General features: G+C 36.9%; 1 protein-coding gene across 1 annotated transcript in view; it reads left to right on the top strand.

Annotated features, from left to right (window-relative positions):
• Positions 1 to 11,797, top strand: part of LOC122797188 (serine incorporator 1-like) — a 132,180-nt gene that overhangs the window by 51,947 nt on the left and 68,436 nt on the right. The window contains exon 2 of the mRNA XM_044066011.1: positions 6,289 to 6,476. Within this exon, the coding sequence (XP_043921946.1) occupies positions 6,289 to 6,476 (188 nt within the window). The remainder of the gene's footprint in view (positions 1 to 6,288; positions 6,477 to 11,797) is intronic.

Below are 11,797 nucleotides of genomic sequence, written 5' to 3'. Positions count from 1 at the left end.
TAAAATGTGTGGTTTTCTAGCAAATCATGAAGGACTGAAGTCACTAAATAATGAATTATATGAGTTTCCAATTTCATATCCTCCAGAACATACATGCTAACACAAATCATGTTATTCTAGCAACTTTCTAAGTTAAAAAGATCAATATTTAAATTGTTGGGCAATTGTATCCACATTATTTCAGGCTTTGTCCAGATTTCTTGCACTAGGAGGTTGAGGGGTATGTGTTCCTTTCTGTCCAGAGTTTTGCAGAATACCCTTATTTTTGCCTCATATTTTTGACACATTCCTCAACATTTGTGTTTTTCTGGCAAATCACAGAGTTTTGTAGAATGTCCTGATTTTTGCCTTATATTTTTGGCCTATTCCTCAACATTTGTGGTTTTCTGGCAAATCACTGAGGACTGAAATACCTAAATAATGTCATACAGTTGAGGTTCAGACTTCATTTTCTTTAGAAAATGCATGCTAAGACAAATGTTATTTTAGCAACTTTCTAAGTCTATAAATGCAATATTTAAAACCTGTCCCTATTTTGGGGCATTTGTCCCCCCATTATTTTATGATTTGTTCAGATTTATTATGCTAAAAGTTTGAAAGGTATGGAGCTATGGTATGTAATGCCCTCGTTGGGGGTGGGGTTAGTCAATTAACTTGGATCAGGCTTGACCCTGCAACTTGGTTATAGGAGACAAGAGCCTGAATCCCGTACACTGACTACCAGACTACTGATGGAACTGTAAGTTTGAGTTTAGTACATTTTACAGCAAATTATGAGTTTCAATGTATTTTTAAGAGATTATGAGTTTCATTTCATTTCATGGAATTGTGAGTTGCAAGTGAAGATAAGTTTACTGCTGCTCATGCTAAGTCTTTTTTCAATGTGCAGCTAACTGTTTTGTTTATCAAATGGCAGTCACAGTTTGTGTTGTTGAATTTGAAAACAGCATTTGTAGCATGATTGCCTTTGGTGCAGAAAGCTTTGCATTCTACTCCCACATCATGTGGATGGAGTGTAATATTGCAGTGCCCTTTTGATTGCTGATTATTTGGTGCATTTTAAGGGGGGGATGGGTTCTCCACTCTTGAGTATGTTTTCCTTTGTGTGAGATGTTTAGTAATTATGAACTTGTTTTCAATTTGTCAGTCATTCCCTATTGCAGTATTACTAACTTACCAGTTTTTAATGTAACATAGGCAATTAATTCTTCAAGGGCAGGAGGCACAGAATTTGTACATGAAACATTGAAATGTAAAGTTTTTTTTGCCAGTAACAAACTTTTCATTAGTTACAGATCTCTTTAATGTGGAATTATTTGGATGACTTTTACTTCTGCAGAGATTGCGTTTATTGAGTAATATTGGTGGATTGTAATGTGACATGTAATATGCAACTGATAAACTATACTTATGTAACAGTAATTCAACAGTAATGTGTTACTTTAGTTAGTAACTAGTAATAGTAATATATCACATTTTTAGAAAAGTATTAAGTAATAGCAATATATTACTTTTATTGAAAAGTAACTAGTAATAGTAACGTATTACTTTTATAAGTAACTAGCAGAACACTGTAAGTGAGTCAGTATTAAATGCTACTATGCTTTACTTCAAGAGTAATGCAAAACCTGCATTAAACTAATATAAATTATTGCAGGAAGAATTGAAATGTGAAGACTAGAACTGCTGAGTGATTCAGAGAATTTATGTGTGGTGTTGAGGAATGCCTGGGAGTGTGCATGTGTTTATTCTGAGAGCTCTGCTCTCAGACACGCCCCCTGCACTCATCCACACTCCATGTATCATTAGGTGTTCAGGCAGTGTGCCTTCCTTATATGCAGGCAGTGTGCCTTCCTTATATGCATGGCATTGCTATCCTCCTCTTAAACTGCCACTTCCGTGCAGGACTAGATTAGTCCTGCACGGAGGATTAGTGAATCCGGGGGCATGTGTATATATATATATATATATATATATATATATATATATATATATATATATGTGCATGTGTATGTACGTATGCATGCATGTATGTGCATATATATATATATATATATATATATATAGTTTAAACTAGTGGTTCTATTTGTTTATGTATGAGAGAGAAGGCCGTGTTACTGTATGATTGAGCAAGTGTGTGTGTGTGTGTGTGTGTGAGTGTGTGTGTGTGTATTGCCAACATAATGCATGGGTCATTAGAGAAAACACTACCATTGTTATATCTGCTGAAGTGTGATTCTAGACTCATACAAATGAACCAATAATGAGGTATTTACCATTGCAGACATAGTTGTCTCTAATTTACATTTTCACGCAGTCATGGTAATTTACCTACCTGTGGTAGGTAATTACTACAAGCATTGATTTTTCTAAGTCCCTGGTGTTGTCTTTGTTTAGAAAACTTTTGCTTTCCCAAATGTTGCTTTCTACAATTATTTCAAAATACCTTGAATTACTTTTCTTTTACTATAAAATAAAACTTAATTCATGCACACCGAATGTACAATGCATACATGACAATTTACTTAACTATTAATTTCTTTCCATTGAAATTGCACATAGTATGTCCTTGAAAGCACCCTGTACCATTACATTGCAATAACCCATTACTGATGCATTGCAAGCTAATGTTCGGCATTGACATACTTATATGCTAGTCTCTAGTTTACTTCAAAGTCGCAGTAATCAGCAGTGATTTATTTCTCTGAATTTATATTTATCTTTGCTGTTATCACCCAGGTTATGGATGAAATGTTTATGGTACTCCACCTACACAGTTACAAAAGGAGTTTGTAAATTAATTGTAGCATCATGCGTCTAAATCAGCTTACATAGTCCTTAAGGGGTATAACTTTTTCAAAAGTGTGAAGTTTTGTCAGAAAACCTATTCCATACAACTTGCCCTACAACAGTTCTTTCTGTAAGTTTTAATTAATAGCAATAGTTTTTGCAGCGTTTGAATTTTTGGAGAAATTGCTATTTTTTGCACTAAAACACTGCAGGTCAAAAATATTGCTTCTGTTAGTATTTTGCAGAATGTCAGCACTGAGACAACACAGATGCCTTGAATGAAGAGTATATCAATAAAAACTCAGTTACGGTATTTTTGACATTTCTAGACTTTAAAACTGATGCTTTACTGCGTTTATTTTCTTCAGTGCTACAACTCATTGAACCACAGGAAGCATAAAATGACCATGTACGCAGCTTTGTTTTGCAACCTATTGATGCCACAGAGCCTGAGAGAAATTAGTGAGCATGGCTATTTTGAGTTTGAGTTCGACTATATTTGGAGTTGCTACTGGATAGGAAAGACTACATACTTTCATGAATGCATCACAAGTAGAAAACAGCCATCTCAAAAATGAAAAGTTGTTACCATATGGAATGTACATATTTGTCTACATTGCATTTTAATCATCAGATGGACTTCTCTATAGATTATTAGTTACTTATCATACTATGGTTTCCCTCACTAATGTATTTTGAGACAGTCAAGCTATTTGCTGCATTATTTCATATCCCTGATAACTGGTGCTATGCACTTTTGCAGTCCCGTGATCTGGATCTGTAATCAGTCAAATATTGTCAATAAACTGTGTTACCACTTCTTGCTTTTGTTGACATTGTCCGATTTTGTCAATGTCAGATCCCATATTTTCATCAACAGGGCATTTTGCTATATTACATTTGTGTTACACTTGCTCTTAATAAGACAACCACTTTTAAATTTGTCATGTAATTAGGTGGGTATAAATACATACAGATACTACTTTGCAGTGAAGAAATAAAGACAACGTATTTTATTTTTTTTTTACATTTGTTTACCAGGAAAATCTGACTGGGACAGAGCCCATTTTCAGCAGAGGTCCAGGGAGAAACACTCCATACGCATGTCTTTGGAATGTGGGAGGAAACTGGAATGCTCGGAGGAACCCCATGCAAATGCAAGGAGGACGTACAGACTCCGCACAAAGGGACCCCACCTGGAAATTGAACTGGAGAACCTCTTGCTGTGAAGCAACAACACTAACCACTGCACCAGTGCACCACTGTATGCTTTTTATCACTATCTCCATGTTATCAAGTCCAGCGGCATTGTAAATATCAACAGAATAAAATTCTGTGCATTTAGTCAGAAGAAATAAAGGAAACTATGGCGTGAAAACTGGTATTTTAGGGAGCTTTGACCTGTAGCAGTGAATGTTATTACTGAATGTACAAACCAGTTCTGTTGGCATAGAGGGATATAGCCCTGACTGTGACCTAGTTTACCAGAGTTTAGTCAGCAGCTGAGGTACTGGTGAAGCTGGCTGAGAAGAGAAAGGAATCATGAAGCATTCTTTACTTGCCTTCCTTTGAGACAGGGTATAGATACATGTTTAAAGTACAGATTCCAGGAAAAGTTTATAATGAAGACTAAATTTCTAGGACGATGCTCTCCTGTCTGGAGGTGGGTGGGGGCAAGTCTGTTGATAGAGCAACTCATATAGAAGTGTGAGACATGACTGCTACATACATAAATTGCTTGCTATTCCCTGGGGAATGCAGCAGATGTGCTCAGTGGGACTAGTGGTATTTAAGAAGAACAAGCCTGACTTTTTGTAAATGGTGTTGACATCTCACCTGCCTGCTTAGCCATAATTCCTCCTCCAACTCATAGGTGGGCTACTGGTTGGGGGAAATGAATGGGCCAGTTTAGCAAACGTAGTGAAATAACTAGGAAAGTGGGGTAGTAGCAGTAAAAAAAAAAATTACAGATGAGGGGAGAAATTTTTAACTACGAAAGCAGGAAGCAGGTAGGAATTGCTATAGCATAGGAGGACAAAAGTCCAACAGAAAAACATCATGTCATGTGCAATATTCTTTGCAGAATAAAATGAAAAAAGCCCACTTTGTTTAATTGGGAGGCACACTGAATCATAGGAATAAAGTGCTAAGGATTGTAATTGCTGCCCTCACTTTACTGCAAATAAAAGTGGAAATTGGAGGAATTTTTGGATCATATTTGGGTCAGTCCCTCATAAAATTTGTATTTTTTTCTAGCAAATCTTTATGGATTGAAATCACTAAATAATAGCAAGCATTTGAGTTTCAGACTTTATATCCTCCAGAAAATGCATGCTAATTGAAAACCTATTATTTTAAGTGGAATATTTAGAATCTGCCCCCTCAATTATTTTGGCTATGTCCAGAATTCATGTATTAAGACGTTAAGAGGTATGCATGGATGAGGTTATTATGACCAGCAACACATAAAAGAGAGATAGTTTTGGGATTATGAAGGGATTTTATAAAGATCCTAAGAATGTGATGCAGTATACTATTATCAGAAATTTAAGCATGTATTAGAATATATATCATCAGCACAGAGCAAGATGTCAAACCTGAGAAGTAGTTTTATTTAAGCACCTTGGTGCTTACCTGCTAGACTTCGTAATATGTTCAGCTTAGATCAAAATGCATAGGTTTTTATAATGAAGTATGAATTTGATACTGTAAGAATATTTTAGCACAACACTGAAAATGCAATTACTATATCTGCCTCCTCTGCTACATACAGAGATTAGCAAATTTGTTACTCCTTACCCATTTGTAAAGCAAACCAGTCTCTTTTTCTGTGGTAATTAACATTAGTTATAGGTCATCATTATTTTCAGATACAGGCAGAGGAAATTAGATTTAAATGTGTTTTGAATGAAAACCATTGCAGGAAAAGCGAGAAGTCATCTTTTACAATATCAGCTATTTTGAGTTTACACTATATTAGCTAGTCTAACCTTACAAAACACATTTGAGCATACTACAGAAATATAACACTTTGTTTATTCATATAGAGTTCATTATTTGTATAAATCAGCTCTCCACAGGTGCACGTGTCTTCTGAGGATAATGGGATAGCATCCAAAACAATCTCATATGTGTGGGTGTTACATTTGTGTGTGCTATATAATGAAAGAATAAGCAGGAACACAATCCAGTTTCCTTTCAGCAGAACAAACTTTAACATGAGAATGTTCATAGTTAATCTGACCTGAATGCTACAGTTTTCACACTATTTCCAGACTGAACTATCTTGGGCTTCACACTTCACAATATAGATGACAAAGGTATTTGTTTCACTTTTACAACTTTTGTTGTTTCTTTGATTGATTCTTTTATTTTCAATCATATGAAGCTAATAGTCAACAAATAATTTTAAACATCATGATATATTTATCTTTTTTTTTCTGATTCATTGAGTAAACATACACATGCAAATATTTCTGTTTTTTTCATGTTGTACAGGGGACATGCAGTGACAGTACAAGCCTACAGTTCCTTATGGATGATCGCAGAGTAGACTGTAATGAATGGATTGGCTACTGGGCAGTATATCGTATCTTCTTTGGACTGACAGCATTTCATCTACTTCTAATGCTGTTCCTGATACGTGTGAAGAGCAGTAGAGATCCAAGGGCTCCAGTTCACAATGGGTAAATCTGCCTTTCTCAGTTTGGCTTAGCTGACTGCTCATGAAGTACAATTATAGCCATTTCTGGAGACTTAATGTCACCACACACATGATGCAAGAAGTATGCTGCAATAGCCTGTTACATATATACTTCATGCATGCACATGATATAACATGGGATTCAGGTAGTACACCATTACAAGAATGAGTATGTGTGTGTGTGCGTGTGTGGGTGTGTGGGTGTGTGGATGTGTGTGTGTGTGTGTGTGTGTGTGTGTGTGTGTGTGTGTGTGTGTGTGTGTGTGTGTGTGTGTGTGTGTGTGCGTGTGTGTGTGTGTGTGTGTCTGTCTGTTTTAATGCTTACATCAACAGATTTTCTTTTACTGTCCCTTATGGTGGAGGGGGTGAAGCTTCAATCGTTTAGCCTCTGTAGATAAGAGAGACTGACTCTTACGTCAGATAGTGAAATTTCTTGCTATGACTCACAGAACCATAGAACAAGGATAGGCATTACAATTCATGGCTACAGAGCAACAAATTGGTAGTTGGGAATTTCTACCGGCCCTTCAATGGCTACATACTTAACATGCATGCATTAGAGCATAATGGTAGAGCACTCATGTTCTGTCTCAAAACCTCCTCCAGAAGTCACAGCTTTGCAGCATGGAATACAAAGTCTCCTGCCAGGTTGTGCAAAACAACTGCCTTCTGCTCAGTGCAATCTTCCCTGCCATAGGTTAATAGGTGTATACTAGGCTAATGGCCAATGGGGCCTTTATAAGCCTAGGCATACAAGCCAAATGTATCCAACGCACAGCCAGATCCAGCACTAGGTAACCAAAGTAGTTGCCTAGGGCCTACTGGCTGGGATGGAGCGCCCAGTGGCTGGGAGGGCCCCACAGGTTAGGGACTGTCATATTTTCTTTTATAACTCAAAACTAAAGTTAAAGTATTTTTTTAAGGGGCAGTCTTCTATATGAATGCACATTGCATCTGTGCATGCATCATTGCCACACAAACCTGTTCCTTTCTGGGTTCCACGTGCACGGAACTGTAAATACAAAGATGTTCCTCAAGCTGCTTCCACAGACAGACACGTAAGGTAGGTAGGTGTGTAGAAGACTTTACTCCCGCAGGTGTGTGTGCATTGCAGACAACACGGATGGACCAGTAGGGTGTACGTGTGTGTGTGCGTGTGTGTGTGTTAGGGGAATCAATGTCTCTTGGATATATTGCTTAGAAGTCTTTTTTTTTTTTTTTTACAAATATTGATCTCATAAAGTGTCAGCTTCTCAAAAGAGTAAAATGACCTTTTCAGTCTTTTTATCAGTGTTAATGTTAACATCAGTGTCAGTAAAATCTGAGCCCTCTTTATAATGCTTCTGACATTGATACAAAGCACAGTGGAGTTTCTCACTGATTGCTGCTTTCCTTTACACTGTAATTTTTGTTGACATGAGAATGGGTTCTAAGGTATGTTTACCACACACAGATCTATAAATGGTTGTAAAAACATGAACATTGCTGACAGTTACAAGAACAGACTTCAAGCAACTCTTCCCCCTGGACCTTATATACTGGGTTCAGGCTTCTCTTCTTAATTAATGGCCACAGTGAAATGCCAGTACATAGAGTAGACTTTCTTTCTCTTATTCAGGCAAGACAATGACAACATGCCTTTTTTTTGTTTTCAGTAACATGGTAATATACCGGTGAAAAATTGAACTTCAATGTATTATAACAATAGTGAATTTATCTTTCATGCTTAAGCTTGTACAGCTATAGCCTGAATACTGTTTGTTTTTGACTATTTCTTTTTGTTTCTGTGTTTTAAGTTTCACTGTGCAAGAGGACACTCTGATAGTTTTATAAAGTTACTGCCCTTAAACTGACTTCCATTAGCAAGAATAACTGTTTATACTTTCTTGCAATATAGTCTACCTAATTTGAAATTTAATTTTATATCCCTGTCTACATCTTCTGCATGGTATGTGGCCATTTCTTCCTTCATTATCCAGTAAAATTACTCTGCCTTCTTTGAACAACTCCGAAGTGTTTGACATGGCACCATTCAAACTATTTCCTACTTGTCTGCATGGGACTTTAATTTCTAAGAAGTTCTGTCAGAGATACATATTTCTACACACTAATGTTATAGATACTGATTCAGGAGCAAATAACTTCTACAAAGCGATTTGGTCTCAGACAGTATGATTGACTCATTTTTATAAAATTAAAATTTTATAAACATTACATTGAATGACACATTAACTTTTGTAACTATTCACTTGTGCTAGGCATCAGTTTTCTGTTATTAAAGTATGGTTGCATGTCAACAGTTTAAATGTAGAGATGGTATTTGGATCAGAGTTAGACTGAGATTTTGGTTAGCATTAAAGTTATGCTGATCTGATAAATTTATATTTACTAAACATTTGGTGTTGTCTAATGCTTCATTTCCCAGACATGCACCCGAGTCGCAATTCCCACTTGTCTGGAGTTTATTAACAATAGCCAGAAAAATGACAACAAAGATCTAGAAACATGAATTTATGCCTTCATTTATAGAAAGCTATCACTGTTGCATGTCAAAAGGAAAGGACTGCAGTCTAGATGAAAACAAATAAAAGAATCGCAGAATATAATTACTGTATACAGCTGAACTTCAAAAATGTCCTCCCCCCTAAACAAGACTATTATTTTCTAGTACTCTCTTTACACTCTGCTGATAACACTCAAAAACTCCAAGGCATTGAGAATAAAATTTCCAGATGTGCCCTAATTGCTGATGTCCATATACACTCATGCAGCCTTCTAAGTGACCAAAATTTCCCGCCCATTAATTTAAGGTCCACTTATCTTCTATGTGATTTACTATATAAAGTTATAAGTGATGGCTACTGTTCCCTCTCTGAAATGAAAGCACCCAATCAGGGAACAGTTCTACTCCCAGAGAGAACTTAATATCACTCAACCATTCCCCATCTCTCTGGGATTACTATTTAACTATAGCCTTTAAATAGGTTTTATGCCTCACAAATGGAGAACAGCGACAGTCATTCCACTGCACAAAGGTGGGACATCTACTGACCCCAGAATCTGCAGACCCATAAGTCTCACTAGTCTCATATGCAAAGGCATGGGAAGAATTATCATGGAAATGATCAATAATGACACAGGAAACCTCTGGACTCTAGATCCAACCCAGTTTGGTGTCATCAAGGGCAGGTCATGCCAAATCATTCTTTGAAAACTCACCGAAGCAATGGATGGGGGCAAAATTGTTCACACAGCCTACCTTGACCTGACCAAAGCATTTTACACAATCCTCCACTCAGGCATTGTTGACAAACTTAAGAGGTTAGGTAAAACCCTTATGCCACCCAGTAGATAGCCAGCTGGCTCACAGACAGGACCCATGAAGTTAGAATTGGACAGTCCACCTCTACAAAGAGGCCAATCACAAGTGGAGTCACTCAGGGATCGTTCTTTTTGGCATTTACTTCTCTAAAGTCAAGGCCAATATCAATGGCCTCTGGCTGACTAAATTTGCAGATGATTGTAAATTAGGAGCTGTCATTAAATTACCCACTGACACAAATGTTCTCAAGGAAAGACTGACACAGACAAAGAACTGGTACTATTGCCATATACTAAAACGAAATGCCAAGGAGTGCATAATAGTATCCTTTGGGAAGTCATCCACCCTTGGTAACTATAATATTGACAGCACACCTCTAAGAGTTGATCCAGTAATGAAGGACTTGGGGACACACATAGACAGTAATCTAGCCTTTGACCATCATGTATCTACAGTAGTTTGGGAATCCTTCTATGTTGTGCAACTAATAAACAAAGGTATGGCATCTAGGTCCAAGGAAGTCATTGTTCCACTGTATTCAGCATTCATCATACCTATTATTGAGTGCAATGCCCCTTTGGTATGTACCTAAACAGCACTTCCAGCAACTTGAACATCCACAGAGGTACCTCACTAAAATAATACAGGGCATAAGTAACATGTCCTGTTCAGACTGCCTGAAGGCCCTATCCCTGTAGTCTGTCTCCTACAGGCTGTTGAGAGGGGATCTATGTCTGGCATACAAGGCATTGTCAGTCCTCACTCTAATGGACCTCTTGCACATCCTCAAAACAAACAGCACCAGAATTACCTGTTCTAAGGACTTAAACCTTGCCTGTGATATAAATAAGACCTGCTGGAGAGACAGGTATGTATCCCAGTGACTACCCTTCTCTGGATCAGGCTCACCATCCTTGTGAAACAGAGTTCCTCCCTAACCCAATTCAAGTGTAACTTGGACAGTTGGATGGAGAACAGGAGCTTTATTCCTGGTTTGGCACCTATGTTGCTAATGGACACAGACAACATCTAAATGGTTCATCTACCAAGGCCCTGATTGTAAATGTTACACCTCCCAAGCTCCTGCTTGCACTTATCAAGGATACGAGAACTTGTCAGAGATTTGGAATGCATGGTTAGACTTAAAAAGGCCCTTGTGGTTGTTAGTTTAGTAAATTCCTATGAATCTGTAAACCTATGAAACAGTTATTGGTGAATGAAGAGGACCAGTTACCCGACACAAACCAGCTGAAACAAGGCATCAAGATACTCTTACCAAGTTTAAGAAATCCCTTTTTGAGCACATCTTTGAAGAAGTTGCTTGTAAATGTTTTGGGATAATGGCTAAACACTTTAAAAGGCTCAGTATTCTAAAAATTCATACAGTTTTGCAACGGCTTTTGTTTGTCATTTAACTGTTCTTACTCCTGTCTTCTCTTCTTAGTCTTTAGGCCTACCACTGTAAATCTCTATTTTTTACTCACTTCAATTTGAGTTTTTTTTCAAGAAAATTCGATTTTTAAACCTTTAAGTACCAATTTCATGCAGCCAAATTGCATTGTATCCTATAAAACTGATAACAATCTAATATATACCTGCTACTTTATTAGAAATATATAAGAACTGTAAAACATTCTTCTTTATAAAAACTGTATTACATCTGTAATATGAACTTTCTAAAGTGTTGCAACTATGTAAACTTAACACTACAAAATACACAAAGCATATAACATATGTTTGCTTGCACTGTGTATTGCCCTTGAGCCAGGGTCATGTCTGAAAGGGGTCTCTGGACAACATAACGTACCCAGTTTCCATAGTACATAAATAAATAGATAGATAAATAAATTAACTAAATCTAATGGATACTGTTTTGCTGTTTAATGAATGTCAAAAATGTATGTAATATGAACTGATGTACACACTTATGCAAATAGTTATTTGTTTTTATGTTAGTGTGCCAGTTCTTGTATATAAAATTC

The sequence above is a fragment of the Protopterus annectens genome, chromosome 3.part0 (assembly GCF_019279795.1).
Source record: "Protopterus annectens isolate FY-2018-M chromosome 3.part0, PAN1.0, whole genome shotgun sequence".
In the NCBI taxonomy this organism is placed as follows: domain Eukaryota; kingdom Metazoa; phylum Chordata; order Ceratodontiformes; family Protopteridae; genus Protopterus; species Protopterus annectens.
This window is presented reverse-complemented; position numbering and strand designations above follow the sequence as displayed.